General features: G+C 33.6%; 1 protein-coding gene across 4 annotated transcripts in view; it reads right to left on the reverse strand.

Annotated features, from left to right (window-relative positions):
• Positions 1-21,717, reverse strand: part of SUCO (SUN domain containing ossification factor) — a 90,575-nt gene that overhangs the window by 22,693 nt on the left and 46,165 nt on the right. For 3 of the 4 annotated variants that reach the window (XR_008424666.1, XR_008424667.1, XM_019425047.2), the window contains exons 10-19: positions 20,147-20,254; positions 18,188-18,293; positions 15,869-15,889; positions 15,627-15,682; positions 15,024-15,115; positions 14,287-14,352; positions 8,152-8,220; positions 7,274-7,364; positions 3,623-4,783; positions 932-1,019 (exon numbers count right to left, since the gene is read on the reverse strand). Coding sequence is in view for 2 of the 4 variants with exons in the window: in XM_019425047.2 (XP_019280592.1) it covers positions 932-1,019; positions 3,623-4,783; positions 7,274-7,364; positions 8,152-8,220; positions 14,287-14,352; positions 15,024-15,115; positions 15,627-15,682; positions 15,869-15,889; positions 18,188-18,293; positions 20,147-20,254 (1,858 nt within the window). In the remaining 2 variants the exon portion in view is untranslated. The remainder of the gene's footprint in view (positions 1-931; positions 1,020-3,622; positions 4,784-7,273; positions 7,365-8,151; positions 8,221-14,286; positions 14,353-15,023; positions 15,116-15,626; positions 15,683-15,868; positions 15,890-18,187; positions 18,294-20,146; positions 20,255-21,717) is intronic. The other variant, XM_053909277.1, reaches the window with a different exon arrangement.

Genomic DNA, 21,717 nt, shown 5'->3' on the forward strand with positions numbered 1-21,717 from the left:
AAACCTAATGTAAAACAAAAGCTATAAAACTTTTAGAAGAAAAGAGAGGAAAAAAATCTTTATGACTCTGGGTTAAGGTAAGATTTTGTAGAACAAAGACAAAATGGGTAAATAGGCTTCAACAAATTAAAAACTTCTGCTCTTCAAAAGATACTTTTAAGAGAAATGACAAAACAAATAATGAACTGAGAGAAAATATTTGCAAAGCCTATCTCTAATAAAGGACTTGTATTCAAAATACGTAAATAACTCAAACTTCAATGAAAAAAAACCGCTAAAGGAGGAAATTTGTATGGAACCACAATTGTAATGTGTCAGGAACTGAGAGTAAGATGCTACTCAATTCTGAAACCTCAGGCCTCCTCACCTCATCTCATCATCCCCTAGTCCGGGATAAACTTTAGAAAAGTATAGTGTTTCTTCATTGTAGTAACACACTGTAAAAACATTTAATAAACATTTGAATACTGCAATACTGAAACTGTTTCCTTAAAATCAACATGACAAGGCAATGGCCACTATTCTATGGCATCAATGCATAGCTCCAGGCAAGAGATAGAGAAAAAAAGAAATGAAAAGATATGAGGATTAAAAAGAAGCAACACAGCTGTTCTCATCTGCAATCAGTCAGACTGTGTAGAAAACCACAGAAGATTTGAGTTTAACAAAGTCCACTGCACTTCTACCACATACACACACACAAATTTTGAAATGTAATAGGAACAATGCTCAAGAAAATTCTCTCTATAGGAGAGAGATGCAGATGCTAATAGCTAGGTAATTTCCCAAACATGACATCCTCTAACAGGCTTAATCATCACCTATCAGGGGAAGAAATGAACAAATACTACTTATTCTTCTTACCAGCAAGGGCCTACAGAATTCGGAAGAAATTTATATAAAAAGTAAATAAGGCTTGAAGATGACCAACCTGCTCCTCTGCTATTCTCGAAGTATTCTGAAGTTTTACTATTGTTTTATTGAAAGCCTTCTGCATTTCTTCCATTTGTTTTCGGTACCTGTGGAGTAAGAAATGATTTAAATTAGCTTTAATTTCTTATTTATTAATTTATTACTGCAAACACACTTCTGATTTCAATATTTGAGATAAATCTACTTTTTTGAAAATGACTTCGTTGAGGCCTGAAACACTTATAAAAGTAAAATAAAGAAGCTCCTTGAGCTATTTGCTACCTTAACATCAATTCTATGCATCTTACTGCTATCCAAGATTAGTCACGTTTTTGTTCAATTAATTTATGACAAAGGAACCAAGAATATACCATGGGGAAAGAACAGTCTCTTCAATAAATGGTGTTGGGAAAACCGGACACCCACAGGCAAAGGAATGAAAGTGGACCACACTCTTACACCATCTACCAAAAGTAACTCAAATGGATTAAAGACTTGAATGTAAGACCTGAGATCATAAAACTCAGAAGAAAACACGGTGGTAAGCTCCTTGACACTGATCTTGGTGATGGTTTTTCGGCTTTGACAACAAAAACAAAGACAACAAAAGCAAAAATAAACACGTGGAGTCCACATCAAACTAAAAAGCTTCTGCACAGCAAAAAACCCCATCAACAAAATGAAAAGGCAACCTGCCAAGTGGGATAAAAAATTTGGAAATAATGTATCTGATTAGGGGTTAATATCCAAAATACATAAAGAACTTCTACCACTTAAATAGCAAAAAATTAAACAACCCAATTAAAACACTGGCAGAGGATCTGAATAGGCCTTTTTCCAAAGAAGAAATACAGGTGGACAACAAGTACATGAAAAGATGCTCAAAATCACTAATCATCATGGAAATGCAAATCAAAATCACAATGAGAGATCACCTCATATCTATCAGTATGGCTATTACCAAAAATATAAGAAATAACATGTGCTAGTGAGGATGTAGAGAAAAGGGAACCCCTGTGCACAGTTGGTGGAAATGTAAATTGGTACAGCCACTCCAGAAAATAGTAGGGAGGTTCCTCAGAAATTAAAAATAGAACTACTATATGATCCAGTAACTCCACTTCTGAGTATTTATCTGAAGAAAATGAAAAACACTAACCTGAAAAGATATCTGCACTCCCATGTTCACTGCAGCATTATGGACAATAGCCAAGACATGGAAGCAACTTAAGTGTTCACCAAAGGATAAATGGATAAAGTAAATGTGGTATCTGTATACAATGTATTTTTCAGCCATAAAAAAAGGAAATCTTTCCACTTGCACAAATGAAAGGATGGAACTTGACGGCATTGTGCTAAGTGAAATGAATCAGAAGAAGAATATTGTATGATCTCATTTATATGTGTAAACCCTCAAACACATAGATACAAGAGAACAAACTGGTGGCTGCCAGAGGTAAGAGATGGGGGATGGGAGAAATGGATAAAGTGGGTCAAAAGGTACAAATTTCCAGTTATAAAATGAGTAAGTAATAGGGATGTAATGAAGAGCATGATGACTACAGTTAATAATACTCTACCGTATATATAGATCTTAAAAGCCCTTATCACAAAGAAAGAAAATCTTGTAACTATGTAGTAAGTGAACGGTAACTAGACTTAATGTGTGATCATTTCACAATATATACAACATTAAAACATTACATTGTATACCTGAAATTAATGTTAATTATATCTCAATTAAAAACAAAAAAATTATTAGTAATTTCTGTGGTTCCCTTAAGGCAGCTGATGGGTCAGGGAGAAGCAGGTGTGAGGTACCTACCTATGTGGGCATGCATGCACATGCACAAACAATTTGCCAATAAATTGTATATATGGATTAGCAGGAAACCCATTGGGACAGAATGATGACCTCAGTGACATCTCATTAGAGGCATCTTGATTTAAAAGGAGTAGGGAAAGGTGGTGTTTCAGATACTCTGGACATTTATTGCCTAGGTGTTTATAAAATGTTGGAAAAGAAGTCCTGAGAAAACCAGACACTTAAGGGATAAAAAAGAGCAAACAAGTACAGGGAAAAGGGAGAACTATGACTGGGGCTCTAATCACTGCATAAGCACACTGGCACTTATGAGCACAAGAGCATAAATTATCACAACTAGAACTAAGATTCTAAGACATATGAAAGACTGCAAATGTTGCCTAATCATCCAGTTCAGTCCACTTTAGTCTTCACTTATTTAAACTCTTAAATGACATCTTATCTAGTTTCACTAAGAACTGCAACATCCATAGTTTATATAGGTATTACATATACAGTATAGATACACATGTTATAGAATACTATAATGTCCCCATGAGTACTGTGGGAACCAAACAGTAAAAGTGGCTGAAGTTAAACAACAGAAGAAAGGAGAAACTGATTAAATTCAAACTTGTTGTCACCCTATATATATATATATATATATATATATAGATAGATAGATATAGATGATATAGATATAGATATTATATCACTTAGTACTTCTAAAAATCAATTCTTTAAGTTCTTGATCAATATCCAAATAACTTTCTTTCTCCAGCTAAAATGGCACTGACTACTATTATATCATGAGCTAATTAATCCTCTCCTCCTCTAGTCACAGATCATACTATGCCTCTTACCTCACAGTGCAAAGTGGACTGTGCTAATTATGATAAAGCTTACCTTTGGCTAAGCTCCTCCAGATAGCGACCACTGAGAGACATGTTAACTTCTAAGGCTTTTATACGATTATTAAGTCTCATAAATACTGACTCCTTTTGGTTTGATCCATGTACAAGATTTCCATTAGTGTATCCTAGATCTGTGGAATTTTGCAGTTCAGCATAAAAGTCTGTAGCCGTCCTCTGTAACCCTCTTAAAAGGGCATCTTCCGGAGATTGTTCTTCCTCTTTCACTTCAGGTAATGAAGAAGAATCCGTAACGGGAGTCAAAATTTGCTTTGGTGTGTCAGCTATGTTCATTTTGGCTTCCCCATCTTCACCGTCTGGCATAGTAGCAGTGTTTACAGGTGGCACTATTGTTTCAGATAGCTTTGTGATAATGTGCATGGAGGTTATATCTTCTTTTACAATATTATCCATTACTTCATTAAGTTTATTTGTTTCATAGATCACAGTTGGCTTCTCTATAGAACTAAAACTCTCAGACTTTTTTTCTGTTTTATTAACAAGCTCAACAGAACTCTCCAGGGGGATCACTTGAGATGGTGTAGGTCCTGTCTCAAATTTAATAGGCTCAGATACTTCTATTTTAGATAATGAATTGATTTCTGGAGTAACATCTAAGAGAAGAGATTGAGAAAGAGTTTGAGGATGGCTTGGTTCAAGTTCAATTGCATCTGCACTGTGATTAATCAAATCACCTTTGTGCATACTACTTAAGTCACCTGGAACAATAGTTTCAGCTTCCTTTTCATTATTCTTGCTGTCCATTTCTCCACTTGGAGGTGGCAAGACTAAAACATCCACTGATTCTGCAGGTAGCAGTAATGGTTGAGCTGACACAAGATGATCTTTTTCTTTCTTTACAGCAGTTCTGCTACGTTGCCGATAAAGAGCAACTCTAACTGAACACCATTTATATATATATTCAGAAAAACTAGAAATACAACAAATTGTAGATAGTTCACTGCAAAATATTTGTGTCTCTGACTCAAACCAGGGTGATGATTCATCCTCCTGTTCACCACTACCCAGAAGGGTCACTGTAGATGGACTTGCCTCTTCTTCTTCCTCTTGAACTAGCTGTACAATGGGACTCTCTTTTGGAGTCTCTGGTGATGATAGCTCTGTATCGTGTATGTGTCCTTCAGTGGTTACAAACCTAGAAATATGTATCATAATTACACATCACTTTATTTAGAAATCTAAAGTTAAAACTGCGTTAAAAAATCAATGTTTCATACATAAAATAAAAGGAAGGCTGAAAATACAGAAGAAACCAAAAACTTTTTTGGATGAATTTTTCCCTACAAATCATTTTCATTATAAAAAGAAGTATTACTCACAAATGGTGACAGAAAGGCCATTCATTTATCAGAGATCAGTCAGATGACTGAAATGACCATATTTACTAAATGAAACTTACTTTTTAAAAATATCTATTTAAGAATTGCTTGTACGTGGATTCTAGAACTAGAATCCAAGGTTCTAAATACTTATGAACGCACTTTGTGTTTAGGTATCATACTTTTGAAAGGTAGCTAGATTTCTCAAAGAAAATTTTTCTGTGGATGATTAGGGGATTTCTAAGGTAGCATTACACACACACACACACACACACACACACACACACACACACGATTATCTGCATCCCTCCCTCCCCAACTCCCCAAAATGATCTTAATATCATCTGGGCTAATTATCTATTACTTAAAGGCAAATACTTAATCACTCTAATGAAAATCCTGGCTAATAATAATAGTGCCCCATCTGTAACTCAATCCCATCTCTAAGCCCTAGAGTATGTATGTAAGGCAGGGGAGTGTGTGGGGTGGAACGGGTGGGAACAGTGTTGTAAATTATAATCTCTGTGGTTCATTCCAGGAAAAAAATAATGAATTTCCAGGTGTAGCCCTTACAGCACAAAAGGTACAATCTTTTTTTCAAATAACGCAATTTGAATACCAAAGAAACATTTTCATATACAATCTTCCTACTTTGAAAAATTACTAAGAATGACAGGAAATGTTTTTGAATAAAGACTAATATCACAATAGCAAAGGTAGGAATGAAACAGTACCTAAAAAGCTAGATTTTCATCTTGTTGACAGTGAAACAGTAAATTAGATTATGTTCCTTTAAATAGACGATATATAGATATATAATCTCTAAACATCTTCTACTGCTTACTATGTACCATATAAATTATGACAGTGAAAATGAGCAGAATCTGAAGAAGGGGAGGAAGAAAAACTAAAGTGAATTAATTTGGTACAAATTAAATTATATACCATCCGTACATGCTCTAATCGGAGCTATACTTTAAAAAACTCAAACCTGGAAAAAGAAAATCAGTCATCTTTTCATAGTAACTCAACAATGACACCCTATCATGGATTCTTTCATTTTCATTTATTTTCTTCAAAGAAACTGCCATATAATCATCAAAAAGAATTTAAAACAAATAAAAAAAACATTTAAAAGCAAATAGATTTTATACAAAAAAATCTATTAAAATCAAACTCTAATATAGAAAAGTAAAAACTACTACATTAGTGTGATGTGGTATCTTTCAACATTCATGTGTGTGTGTGTCTGTGTGTGTACATATATAAAATGAAATCGGTTTCATTTAGTTTTGAAAAATAAAGACATACTATATGTTATTAACTGAAGAAGCCTAGTTACAAAATTAGAACTAGCAATCACAGTAGATTTCTTAGTATCTTCTAGGAATCAATGACAAGTAAGGCTATATTTTCTCTCTAGTCATCTAATAAATAAATATCTTTAGTCTCTTTCAGAATGAACACAGGATACAAATTTGTCACTGTGCCCTTCAAAGCACAAAAAATCTCATTTCTGTATCAGTATGGTGTTTAGGAATTACAGCTCAAACCATACGCACTGCAGGTTTCATTACATAATTCCTGTTCAAAAATCTTATCCCGTTAAGCAGAGTTCTGAGAGAGTACATCTACTGAAATATACAAAATTTACAGAAACAATGCCCAATTATCCAGTCATTATGAGCCTATCTGTTACAGATAAGAAGCAGAGGTGGCAAAAACCCTTAATCATCTTTGGTAGAAAAGACTAAAAAAATGAGGATATTTTATGTTAACTACATGACAGATATTCCTGCCCAAGGTGCCCCACTGCAACCTGGGGAAAGACCTCTATCAAATTCAATTTAAGAAACTAAACACTCTTAAGAGTTTGCTGTGTGACAAACACGTAATTTAAGAATCACGCTCTAGGTATTTCAGGGTACCCTTTATAGCTTTCTAGGCACAACACATATACTTAATCAATGTTTTTAAATTTGAACTTAATAAAAGCAAGCTTTTAAAATTTGTCCTCAAACCTATACCTGTGGAATTAGGCCAATTATTTGTAATAAGGAAAAGATTTAGTGTTGTGAATAATAAAAGTAATACATAATTTCAAAACAACAAACATGTGGTCTGGGGTAAAGTGCATTCCTAGTACCCAAAAGGCAACTCACAGATATTTTAAGTGGTTGTGGAATGCCTGCCCTCTGATTCAGAGCTTTCTATAGATTATCATTTCACACACAAATCCAAAGTATCTTTCTATGTATACTTAGCTCTCCATTTTAACAGAACTCTAATATCACAATAGAACTTACTCAGGTGATGGAACAGGAGTTGAAACAGGAGCTAAGTCAGGCATTTTAGGTGCAGCTGTGGCAGTGGCATTCTCAGATATACTTTTATTTCCTATTTTAAGAAAGATACCCACGTTGAGTTTAAAAAAGCTATACCATGAAGATATTTCACTATAACAAGTAAAGAACTTTAGTTTCCGGGGAAGAAAAAAAAAAGTCAAACAGGTTTGCTACTGCAGACTTTATTTTCTTCCATCAAAGTTCTTTTAGAAAGAAATGATCATACAAAGTCAGAGCTACAAATAATGCATATTCTTTCTCAACTTCTCAGATAATTAATGCAAGTCAAATGATTATTAATTTCATGTAATCTTATATGATTAACATGACTTCTAGACACCTAAAGGAGTTACGAAAGAGAATGAAAAGAAACCTATGGGTCATTTTAAGTTGGCACTTGGAACTAAGTACTTTCTAAGAGCAAAAAAAAAGCAAGATGGTTTCTCCTTGTTACTGACATTCTTACTTGGCATTCTGTAGGGGAAAAAAAATCACCTTCTAAATTGGGTAGTTGTTTGATAAATAAAAGAAAAGCATGCATGAAGTACCACTGGGCCATCAAAACCTCAGGAAAGAAATAAGTGATAAAATTATTACTTCTACAGCAGGGAAGAGTCAAAAAACAAATTCATGAATTTTATATAGACAGGAGGATCCTTATTGTAAGAATTTGTGAAACTCATATAAACAATGAATAACAGAAGACTGGTAAGTTCCTTTGCATCATCTCTTTATTTCTAAATGAAAAATCACACTGCTTGGCTTATTAATTAATTTTCGTAACGAGAATGACCCCTTGAGTATCAGAGATTTAAAAGACCCATAAAATGATGAGGTACCTTCTGTCAGGTCTTCAGTTTTTGCTCCCAGAATATTAGCAGCAATATTCACCATATTTAGAATGGCATCTAAAACAAAATTCAATCAGAAAAAATACCAATACACCTAAATATTCTTATAAAGCTTAATATCAGATAGTCAAAAAACCATTTTTAATGGTCTTTTTGCATTTTCTGGACTAATTACCTTTTTGTCCAGCTTACTATATAAGTCCAATATAGGACACAAATTTCAGCCAGAAAGTATAAATCTGAATTTTTATGTTCAGAAACTTAATTATACTTTTTTGGTAAAGCTTCCCCGAAACTTCTGCCAAAACACTATCTTTAGCATATTACAAAATTCAAGTAAAATTCAACATACAGCCTGGATTTGGACAGGGAAAAAAATGTGACAACCAAAATTAATATTGTACAGAAAAACTTACTTTTTTAAAGGCTTTACAGTTTAGAACAAAAACAAAAAAAAAGCGTGAAGAAGCAGTTTCCCTCAACAGGTGATTTTTACAGGTATAAATAAACAAAATGGGAAGATTATTATCTGAAGGACAGCAGAAAAATTTTATTTTCAACTATGAACATATCTATTGATAATATGGTTAAATCCCAACATGACTGCATTGAAACAAGTGTCTTTGATAACTTTTAATAATAGATAATAAATGGTACCAATTCTTTTGTGAATTGGGTGGGTATGGGAATTGGCAGGTGAAGTCAAAGTCACAACACCTTCAGCATTATACATAAAGCAATCTGCATACCTGCCAATTCTGCCTCTCTTTCTAAAGAGGATATTTGGATGATGAGTAAAGTGGTACAAACCTTAGTACCTGAATAAGCAGCCAAAGGTACAGGTGTACCACAAAATACCTAACTCCATAAAAAGCTGGTGCTGAGAACAGGTGGCTTCCTTCTATGATGTAATTTTAAGGAACATTAACTTCCATTACCAATCTAATCTTGGATATTCCACTAGAAGTTAATTCACCAGTATCAGGTATTTCTCCTATTAAAATATTAAGATCTGCAAGGGCTACATATTAAGACTCATCAGTTATTTCTGCCTTGGTTTCCTTTCCTAAGAGATCCAAAGGGTTTTCATCACACTTCCAGCGAAAACCACAGATGTAAGCAGGAAAGGCTGTAAGGGAAGAAAGCTGGCACACGATCTAGAAAGTTGAGAAGAAGCCACGCACTGTCATCTGGAGCTGATCCTATGTAGATACATGTTTTAAGGCAGGAGAAAGTAGTAGGAAATTTCAGACAGTTTGAAAAGTGATGACTAGTAGACAGTCATAAATTTTGAACTTTACATAATTATGGTTCTATATATGAAAGACAATAAAGGAGTGGTACTTTGTTTCCAATCATTAGTATAACACACAAAAGCTTTGTACTTGCTTCATAAATGTCTAGGATTATAGGTTGCCCTTGCCCTTCGACCTGACAAATTGGTAAACAAAGAAGCAGGGTTGATTCTTAGGCTAACGCATGGGAAAAAACAGGAATGAAAAAACCGTATTTCCTCACAAACGAAGGTAAAGTAGCAATGGAAATTCTGTTATTTCCCATAAACCCACTTTTAACATCAACCAATATTCCAACAGTAGAAAAGATTTGCAAATCATATATCTGATTAGGGGTTAATATCCAAAATACGTAAAGAACTATCGCTCAACAGCAAAAATTAAAAATCCAATTAAAACGCTGGCAGAGGATTTGAAATAGGCCTTTTTCCAAAGAAGACCTACAGATGGCCAACAGACCACATGAAGATGTGCAACATCACTGATCCTCAGGGAAATACAAATCAAAACTGCAATGAGATATCCCCTCACACCTGTCAGAATGGCTAAAATCAACACAAGAAACAATACGTATTGGTGAGGATGTGGAGAAAGGGGAACCCTCTTGGAAACTGGTGAAAAAACAAATTGGTGCAGCTACTCAGGAAAACAATATGGAGGTTCCTCAAAAAGCTAAAAATAGAAATACCCTATGATCCAGTAATCACACTATTGGGTATTTACTCTCAAAATACAAAAATACTACATCAAGGAGATACATGCACCCCAATGTTTGTAACAGCATTATCTATAATAGCCAAATTATGGAAACAGCCCAAGTGTCGATCGACTGATGAATGGATAAAGATGAAGTACACACACACACACACACACACACACACACACACACACAATGGAACACTACTGACCCATAAAAAAGAATGACATCTTGCCATTTGCAACAACATGGATGGAGCTACAAAGTATTATGCTAAGCGAAAAAAAGTCAGACAAAGACAAATACCATATGATTTCACTCATATGTGGAATTTAAGAAACAAATGAGCAAAGGGAGGAAAAAAGAGAGAGGGAAGCAAACCAAGAAAGAGACTCTTAACTATAGAGAACAAACTGATGGTAACCAGAGGGGAGGTGCATGGGGGGGATGGGTAAAATAGGTGACGGGGATTAGGTACACTTGTTGTAATGAGCACCAGGTGTTGTATGGGAGTACTGAATCACTATATTGTACACCTGAAACTAATTACACTGTACAGTAACTGGAATTTAAATAAAAACTTAAAAAAAAAAAAACACCCAGGAATGGAAACACCACATTTCCTCACAAACCAAGATAAAGGAGCAATGGAAACTCTTGTTATTTCCTCATAAACCCACTTTTAATATCAACCAATATTGCAATAGTATCTGATCTTCTACTTGGTCTGCCAGCCAAAGTTCAGTTAAAACTGACTGCTTCACACATTCCAAATTTTGGAGTCAAATCTATACTCTAAAATCAATCTTAACTCAGATACAAAATTTTGGGGGCACTGAAATTTGGGGGCATTTATTGTTACAGAATTCATTAACAAAAGCAAAATTTGGCAAATTTCTACATTCTCAGCCCATCCAATCCATAAGAAATAATTTTGCTACATTCACAGAACACTGCCAAATGTAGTCTTACTTTGTCTTTTGAGAGAAAGCAGCTTTGTGAATATTCAATTCTGACCACTCCCAATTTGTATCCAAACACGTGACAGCTTGTCACAATGATAATCTGACCACTAAAAATCCTTCAGAATAGGCTAAATAATTTGGAATACAGTACCAAACTAGATACCTGTCCTTAATTTCTCCCAGATTAGCCAACTCCTTTATCTTTGAGCTGGGCACTATTCATCCAATCTCATTCCCTCAGGAATGAAATTCTCCCAGGGATCATCAACATGTTATCCTTAGTCTCCAGCACACTCTGGCTCTTTTGGATGCAGGAAACAAACTACCTATGATACCACATAACAAGACAAACCAACAAAATAACTATTTCCTCCCATGTGAATTCAGATACCTCTGCTGCATGTCCACCTTCGTTCTCTCTTCTCTTGCTAGGTCCTTAAAATATATACATTCATAAAAATACTTTGATGTAAAAGAAACCAAAAACTGTATACTATCTTAAACATACACACAGAAACCTGGCCTTTAAGTGATTCTAACAAAATGCAGACCGTATTTAGGAGTAAAGGCAGACTTGCAAGAATATTAAAGTAGAGAGTGGTCTGGAAAATCCATGTGACAAAATACAAAAAAAAGCAGAGTAATGTGAAGAATTTTTGTTGATGTAAAATATTTAAATGCTCTGGTTCAAAAAATGTAAATAAAAGAATCAGGCAGAAGAGCTGCCTAGCCGGCATATACACAAAATCAAGAATGTTGCTCTAACATAGTAGTTTCTCCCTTTTTGGCAATTAAGAAAATTATATCAAGAATGTCCAAATATATGGTATGTATGTTCTTTGATAACCAAGTCCTAATAGAAGCAATGTACTCTGGTGACATGTATTTCCTGTAACTACTAACTAACTGTTCAATACCAAAAGGAAAAAGGAGTTTCTATTAAGATTAAAGCCACAGAATTCTGTTTTGGAGACGCTATGTAAATATAAAAAGTAAGTCAGGCCAACTTCAAGCTAATTCACAACGTGTGATGAGAACAGTTAAATTCAGATATTCTAGTGCCAGAGACTAGCTCTTTGGCCTGATTCCATTCTGTTATTTACTCCTTAAATGTTATACCACCTTGGAGGTAGTAGCAAAGTCAGGCTCAGAAATAGTCCCAGACTCTTCACAGAAAACTAGGAAGAACAGGTATAGACGACAGCAGTGTTAGGTCATGTCTGTAAGCTTTATGACACCAAAGTCTTATCAGTCAGGTACTACTGCCTCTCTTTTTTCTGAAACATCAAGAGATGGACATCTTTTTAAACTCCATTTTCTGTGTTTAGGCTTAGCTGACATCCTCCCACCCATCTTGTCTCACTAAACAAATTCTTTCAACACTAGAACACGGGAAGGTAAATAGACTACCTTTCCAGAGATCCATAAAAAGAAAACTAAATATGTTACCAAGAAACACATCTTCAAGGAAGAAGATCCCAAAGTAGGATATAAATAAAGAAGATTCTGTATCTAATTAATTCAAATAATACCTTGGTCAGAGAAGTGATTACAAATAGGGAAATGTCCTCCATTGAGATATAACTGGGCTTTAATGGTGTCTAGCAGTTAATCCCCTAAGAATACAGAAAAAGAAACCAAGAATATCAACAAGATTTCCTTTATCTAACACTATGGTAAGGTACCCTAAGGTGCCCCTTTCCTTTCCAATAACCATCAGAAGTGAGAGATCTTTCAGTCTGGGGCTATTTTCTGACTCTATAAAATAATAACGCTGCCTCATAGCTAATATAGCATCACTGAGCTATGATGATTACTACATATCAGAATTTTTCACATGAATTTAAGGACATGAATATGAATATCCACATAGATAAAACAGCATCATGTTTTTCACTCCTAAAAAACTATGTCCCACAGCAGTGAATGAAGCACCTATTTTTAATTCCATCATCAACTAGATAGCTAAGTTTTCTACTTAAAAGTAGTTTCTAATATCTAGAAAGTCAATTGACTAGCAGTAGAGTGAAAAAAGTATATTGAGTTAATTTGCAACAAAGTTAAATACTACATAAAAGGATTCCTCTTATGCAAGTATTTTTAACATTCTTCTTCCTATGCCTTAAAAACTCTACTGAAGACTACAGTTTTCTATGGAGAGCATAAGGGGAAGAAGGGAGAAGAAAAAAGATAAAAACAAAACAAAAAAACTGACGTGACTCCTAGCTTCCTATACTGGAGCTATACAAAATATCTACTTAAGTATATAAATTAATGGTTGAGTATCCCAAAAGGTATAAAGACAACATACACCATAAGATTGGGATGCAAGGAACTCTACTTACTAAGAGCAACAAGGGAAATGCACAAGAAACTAGTCATCTATTCTGCTAAGATTTACTTTTACCATATTAATCTCCAAATAAAAAGAAAACTCCTTCCAGTATTTTATATTCTTTAGGAATAACCAAAAATAACAAGCATTAAAGTATACCTACCTGCATTATAACAGTAAAAATAAAGTGTCAGTTGGTAATGGTCTTTCCAAGAGTCTCCTTAGCCAGCCTACCACTAGGCAGGCATGACAAAAACTGAAGCACTAGTATTAGTCATTATTTCTTCAGTTTACAAAGAGTATATTATTATTACTATTATTGTTACTGCTTGAGAATCTTTATTATTATGAATAAGAACAGCTTTTATATTTTGTAATTACATCAGAAACTATATCCATAGATAGATAAACCCTTGTTTGCTAGGATTTCACTCATACATACTACCTCTGCAACTACCATTCGAATTCCCTTCCCATCTAGCATGACTATCCAGATGCTTCTACGCATATGGTCTAGGATCTCTTTAATAATTCTTTCCCCCCATAAATTCACAGCCCATTCTTCCAAGGAATCCGCTTATCAACATAAGCACTTAGGGTAGAAGAAACAACTTGTGCTTGCATTTTTTTTCTCTTCTCTTTCTTTTCATCCACACTTATTTTATTTCTATGGAAATATATTTCAAAGGCAGTATCTTTGATTTCAACTCAAGTTCAATATTGGGACTAGGAGCTTCCTAAACTATACCACAACAAAATATCCACATATTTCAGGGGAAAAAAAGTTGGGAAATACTTTAGTAGTGTCTAGGAAAATCCCCAAATACTCACTTGTAGCAGAACCAAAAAGATTTTTTGTGGATTTATCCTCCCCAGTATTATAATCCAGTGGATAATCTGTTCAAAGAGAAAATGAAGGTAATTAACTAAAACTATCCCTATCAAAGTCAGCTGACATTTAAAGCATATTTTATTATAAATATTCACTATAATCTAAAATATATTCACAAAAAGTTTATGAGATTCAGAAGCCGTTTATCAAACAGATGTAAACTAAGGAAAATAATTCCACTGCTTACCAAAATTTTAATCACATTTATAAGACTTTTTATTCAAGCTTTCCATGTACTTTACCAACCCTTAGTAAATGTTTTCATTTTGCTTATAGGAAAATTAGGGAAGGGAAAAATTCAGTTTTTCAGGCTATGGTTTAAGACATCTTAAAACAAGGACTTGGGGCTCCTGGGTGGCTCAGTTGGTTAAGCATCGACTTCAGCTCAGGTCATGACCTTGCAGTTCATGAGTTTGAGCCTTGCGTCGGCTCACAGCTCAGAGCCTGGAGCCCACTTTGGATTCTGTGTCTCCCTCTCTCTCTGCCTTTCCCTTGCTTGCACTCTCTCTCTCTAAAATAAACATAAAAAAAAGAAAAAACCAAAACACAAGGACTTGATAAAGTAGAAATGGAGGGTGTCATAAAACCTTGTCCTACCCCTTCAGGTTATTAGATTTTAAAAAACAAACAAACAAAAAAACCATATATAATAGTCACATGTCTTAAAGCCACTTACCATAGTCTTCATCAAACAGTTCTTGACGTTCTGACTGATACTGGGAATCGGCAATCTCTTCATATTCTTCCACCATGCTGGTGCCAAATACCCTATTAACAACAATTTCATTAAAGACTTTCAAAACAAAACAGAGTTAAGACTCATCTCTTCATTACAAATGACAAAATACATTAACTTTGGTCATTTTTTGAGGGTCATTAGCTTTTAGACTTCAAAATAATGGCTGTTTCTTACACTGTAGTCATCCATCCACTGTGTCCATTAAAATGCTCTTAAGACATTTAAAAATGTAATGACCAGTTTTGATATCAGTCTAAGATTTTCTTTTTTTTTTTTTTTTTTAAGATTTTCCATATATTATCATCATAGCAAAATAGCAAGCAAGCTAAGCCAGACGCATATAATAGTTATTTTTTCTCAGAGCAAATTTTTACATTTTTCTAAAATGGATTTAGGAACAAGAAAGGTTTAACAGCTTATATTTCTATAGTATTAACTTCACAAGATAGGAAATTATTTCTTCACTCTAAATACACTGGGATTTTTGTGTATCACTTTCTTTTTTTAATCACTTAGTAAATGTATGTTGTTCTTTAATACCTTATAAGGCTTAATGGACAAAAGTGCTCTGATCCAAAATGTGATACCAACTCCACCTAAAGAATAAAAGCACAGTGCATGTGAGATTATCTAGCAATGTATTCAGTTTCTTTCATTATAACATTTCTAAAAATAAAGTCCTCATTTCCCCAAAAATCAATAATGGTAAAATTTTGCTTTTTTGCCATGCAGTAATATGCCATGCCTTGTTATTCAATATTGCAAAAGAGAAGGTTGCTAACCTTTATGTACTTGATGAACATCTGAAGCAAGAGAAAGGAAAAGAAAAAGAAATCAGTTCCAAAGTCTGGATAACATGCCATAAGCAACATTTAATATTTGTAAATTATACTGTATAATTAAAGTATAGAAAGCAATGTACTGTGATGGATAACATTGTAGTACTCTTATTTCTCTGCAGAAATCAAATCAATGATTTAAATTCGTACCATCACGACTAGAAAGTATAATTGAACTTAATGAACTAAATTAACTTTAAGGTTATGTTGCTTAAGCTAAAATTCATTGCTGTTGTTTTATTTATCTGTCAGAAATAAAAGCATTCTAAAAGTAATAAAGAGAGGAGTCTGGGTGGCTCAAACTGGTTAAGTATCCAACTCTTGAATAAGGCTCAGGTCATGATTTCATAGTTTGTGGGATCCAGCCCCACATGGCACTCTGCGCTGATAGCATGGAGCCTGTTTGGGATATTCTCTCTCTCTCTCTCTCTCTCTCTCTCTCCCCCCCCCCCTCCTTCTCTCCTTCCCTCTATCTCTCTCTCAAAAATAAATAAATTTTTAAAAATACATAAAAGTAATAAAGAGGATCTAGAAACAGCCTGTGTCTTATATTAATTCAAAATTATAGATATGTATCATATATGTATCTATATATTATTTATATACTGATACATATGTGGATATACACATATACATACATAATGATAAAAATATTAGTATAATACAAAATAATATTTATTCTTATATAATACCATATACAAATTTTTTTAGGGAAAGCATGAATTTTTCACATGCTATGTTACTTCAAGTATAACTTACAGAACTAAAAGATATGTATAACCCACTGTTAAAATACAAACTATTAAAAAGCAGTTTGTACATCTGGGTTTATTTGGGGATAAGGAAAACCCAGGTAAACTTACATAATATTTGTTAACATTGGACTTAGAATTAAATGTTTTTTGCTTTTAGAATACTACCAAAAAGAGCATTTTAGATAGCTAATCATCAAAATGCTCCATAGTGTCCCACCATAAAAAACACAAAGTAGGGGCTGGCATTTTTTTTACCACCAATAAAATGTTCTGCCATTATTAATAAAGTAGTTGGTATGAAGAATGATTCTTGGAACTATTTCATAACATGTGCATTGTCTTAATTATAAAATTAAATGCAATTGTATCACCTGCCAAATAATTCTTACAATTTTTCCTTTTCCTAGTATAAAAACTGCTATAGGAAAAGGCCATTAAACAATTATTTCAGAATTCACTTTAAAAGAAACTGAAAATATACCTTCATTTTTCTGAACACTGTTTAACTATTTATTAACTGTATTTTAAAAATAGAATTTAGCATTTTTAGATTGAGACTAGGAATACTACAAGTTTACCCATTCATAGAAGCCAATTTAATACATGCTTAAAAAAGATACACATTTAAAGAAGAAAAGACAGAAATTAGAGCTGCTGTCATTCCAAAAGGTCATATTACAAACACAATGGTACTTTAAGGTGTGCTATTATTTTAAGGAAAAAAAAAGAGAGGAAGAGAGGTATAAGAAATTCCCATAGTTTGCCTAAAATCCAATTCAAGAGTGAGAATTCTATTTGGTAGAGATTTCCACCTCTACATTGTGGAAGAAGCAGCAGGAATACTGAATATAAGTGTTTTTAAAAGTTTATTTAAAATTGACATTTGGACACAGAATAGTTCACTTGAATATACAATAGAAAAGGCAAAAGTTATAATATTAAAATTAAAATAATCTAAGAATCAGATTCTAAAAAAGAAAATCAGACCTGCTTAAAGACTTCAGTGACTAACAATCTGGGCTTTGAAATAAAGATATGATACTATAGGGTGCCTGGTTAAGCGTCCAACTTCGGCTCAGGTCATGATCTCACAGTTCGTGAGTTCAAGCCCCACATCAGGCTCTGTGTGGACAGCTCAGAGCCTGGAGCCTACTTTGGATTCTGTATCTCCCTCTCTCTCTCACACACACACTCTCAAAAATAAAGATATGATAATATGAAGATGACATTTTACATAAAGACTCAAAAAAAATATTGATACAATTTTAAATTTCATCAAAGCTGCAAATATCAAAAAATTGGCCTAAGTTTCCAGGTATACAAAAGGGAATGTATTAATATTTGTCTCATAAAATAACATCCATGTAAGAATTTTATCAAAAAGAATATTGCATTAAATTTCCTCTTAAGTTTTATGATTTCTAAAAAGGTGGGGTGAGGAACAAAGAAGTATAAATAATAGGTATGTTTTCATTAAAAAACATAGTCCTGTATGTATAAACTTTACCTTCACATATTTTGCATACATCTGTTCATCCAAAGGGAAACTCTGGACATTCCTCTCATCTCTTCCATGGAAAGTACCCAGCTTAATCCACTTATTTGTGGGATATCTAGGAAATAGAAACATTTTTTAAAAAAAAATCATAAACCACATATTGAGAGTTCCATCACATCTTCAAAATACATCCTGTTTGGCTTTTTGTCCCCTCTCTGGGTGAACATCTCACTTAACATAGTTTAAATATGAGTAAAATATTGGGTTGAATAAATACATTTCCTTTTCCAACTAAACTCTGACAGATTCCTCTTTACAAGGGAAGAGTATCTTGAAAATCACACCATTATCAAACAGAAAGCAAGAAAAGGAGAAGACAAGGTAGAACCAAAACTGTTTGTTGGGCTTCTATCCAAGTACAATGGAGATTTTAAAATAAAGAGTAACCAAGAGATTATTTTGGAAGAAGGAGGTTCTACTCTTCATGTACTGAAACGTATGTGATGATATAAAGTCTAAGTAAAAGTACTGGTGGAAAGGGAATCAGAAAAAATCCTTTACCATTAGATTGGAATTTCACAGATCTTACATAGCTGTTCCCCCTCTTTAAAAGGAAATCTAACATAAAAGCCTACAGGTATTATTTTTTATTATTACAGCATTTTAAAAATCCCTCCAAGTAATGAATGCTCTTAAAATTACAGCTTAGAGAAAAAGAAGGGATCAGAGCAAGGTTATTATATGGAAAATGGTTGGAATTCAAAAGGTCTTGAGAATTAACTTCAATAACTGTATATATGCAGTGCTGAGTGTGAGATGGGAGAAGAAACAGCATGGAAAATAAAACCACTAATGATCAACTACAGAAGAATGTTTAAATGAATAGCATTCTACATGTCACATTGGGGACACTCAAAGTATTTATGGAATTAATAAATACCCCTAGTGGGGGGAAAATTTAAACTATTCGTGAAAAATGGTATATTTAATGTATAGAATTATTGAATCAATATGTTGCACACCTGAAACTAATACAACATTGTATGTTAATTATACCTTAATCAATCAATCAATCAATCAAGAACTTTAAATGGTGTCTTTAAAAGACAAGGATATTTATCAGGATGTAAGCAGTAAAAACTCATTTTTTAATACAATTAGTAAATATATAAATATATAGAAAAGACTGGAAAGAATAAATTAAAATGCTAATAAGTAATCTCTGGTTGATTGGATTGTGGTTCTTTACCAAATTCCTTATAATACATGTTTATTCTTTTATAATCACACACACAACACAAAGTTTTTAAAATATACTTTAACAAAAATACATTTCATGATAAAAAATGAAGCACTCATGAATGTTTTTAATAACTTTTTAAAGAAATGTTTGGCAGCAACAGGTTAAAATTAAAAATAAGGGCTCTGGGGGCACATGGTGGCTCAGTTGGTTAAGCATCTGACTCTTGATTTCAGCTCAGGTCATAATTTCAAGGTTCCTGGGTTCGAGCCCCTTGTTTGGCTCTGCACTGTGACAGTGGAGCCTGCTAGGGACTCACTCACTCACTCTCTCTCTCTCTGCCCCTCCGCCTCTCATGCTCACTCTCTCTCTCTTTCTCTCTCACTCAAAATAAATAAATTAAAAAAAAAAAAAAAGGACCTTGAAGTCATACACATCTAGGTTGGAATAAGTCACCTGACCTAGGCAAACTACTTAACCTCATCTTATAAAGGAATAAGATCATAGGATGATTATAAATAAGATCATAGGATGATTATAAAAACTATATGAGTTAATGAAAGTAACCTGATTCACAAGTGCCTAATACTACGGTAGTAGTATTATTGTTCTTACAAACTGATACATTAAAATAAATAAAATTAAAGTTTTTTAAAAAGTGACTCATTTAAAAATTTTTATTCTGGAGATCTAACATAAACTCTGTAGAAGGCAGCTTTAGAATTTACCTGTCACTGATAGAAACCAGAAAGTCTTTCGGAGTAGAAGAAAACAATTCATAATTTGCAATATCAAACTGTTTTACTTGAATTGGTTCACAAAGTTCAATAACAAACCTTTAAAAAGAACACAAGACAATTATTGAGATAAACCAACCAAAATAACAGTTCATATGAAACATAAAGAGTTTGCATAAAATAGACTTTCACTAAGTTACTCATTATTTCTCTAGCATATCATTAGTTGGGGGGGGGGTAACTATAAATAACACAAGATATTTATATTGACTATAAATAACACAAGATATTGATAACAATATTTCAATGACAAAGCACATTCTTGGAGAAGGAATGACTTCACAAAGGACAGTTAGTAATAGTGTCAACTGACTAGTCTAGATGGCAGTTTGGCATATACGTGGCTTCAAAGGGTAACACAGCCTTTGATCTAGCAATACACTTTTAGAAACCTATCCTAAGGACACATACATCCAAACATTCACCCCTGTACGTATATACAGTGTAACGTAAAGGCACAGTTTATAAAAACAAGGGTAAAAAGTCAACCTAGATGTTTAGCATAGAGGATTCAAGTATGGTCCACCCAAACAATCAGATACCAACAGGCATTAAAAATGATACTAGAGGGGCGCCTGGGTGGCTCAGTCAATTGAGCATCCGACTTCGGCTCAGGTCATGATCTCGTGGTCTGTGGGTTCGAGCCCCGCGTCAGGCTCTGTGCTGATAGCTCAGAGCCTGGAGCCTGTTTCGGATTCTGTGTCTCCCTCTTTCTCTGACCCTCCCCTGTTCATGCTCTCTCTCTCTCTGTCTCAAAAATAAATAAACGTTAAAAAAAAAAATGATACTAGAAACTATACATACCATTTATATAAAAATCTAGGAAATGTAAACTATAGTGATAGAAAACTGATCTTTAATTATTGTGGGGGCAGGGTTTAGGAAGGAAAAGTTACAAAGGAGCATGAGAAACCTTTTTAGGAAGGTGGATATGTGCATTATCTTTATTGTGGTGATAATTTCACAGATGTATAAATGTCAAAAATTATCATATTGCATATTTTGACATGTTGCAGTTTATTTTACATGTGTATATATATTTTTATGTCAATTACATCTCAATAAAACTATTCTTTAAAAATGATGCTAGTGACCTGTACTTATAAACATGGAAGAATGCCATAAAATACTGCTTCTTAGGAAAAATTAAAAGTATGGTGTCATGTGTGTAAAATAAAACTGCATACAGTATGGCATTTGGGGAAGAGAAATACTCATGACATCTACACTCTAATCAATACTAATTACTATACTATAATTACTATATTACTATAATGTAATAACTATACCAAATGTTATTATATATATTGACAGTGAAATAAATCAAAAACATTAAAATTAACATATTGTGTTTAATTTATGACAGAGCAACACAGCCAAGTTCTAAGAGATGGCAAAAGCAATCAGGTTTTAGAGAAAAGCTCATGAAGAGAAGCAAACTAACTTGCTAAATGCTTACTCTGGGTCAGATACTATGTTAGATGATTTACAACCATCCTTTA

Source organism: Panthera pardus, unplaced genomic scaffold (genome assembly GCF_024362965.1).
Source record: "Panthera pardus isolate Hobbes unplaced genomic scaffold, ASM2436296v1 HiC_scaffold_21, whole genome shotgun sequence".
In the NCBI taxonomy this organism is placed as follows: Eukaryota; Metazoa; Chordata; class Mammalia; order Carnivora; family Felidae; genus Panthera; species Panthera pardus.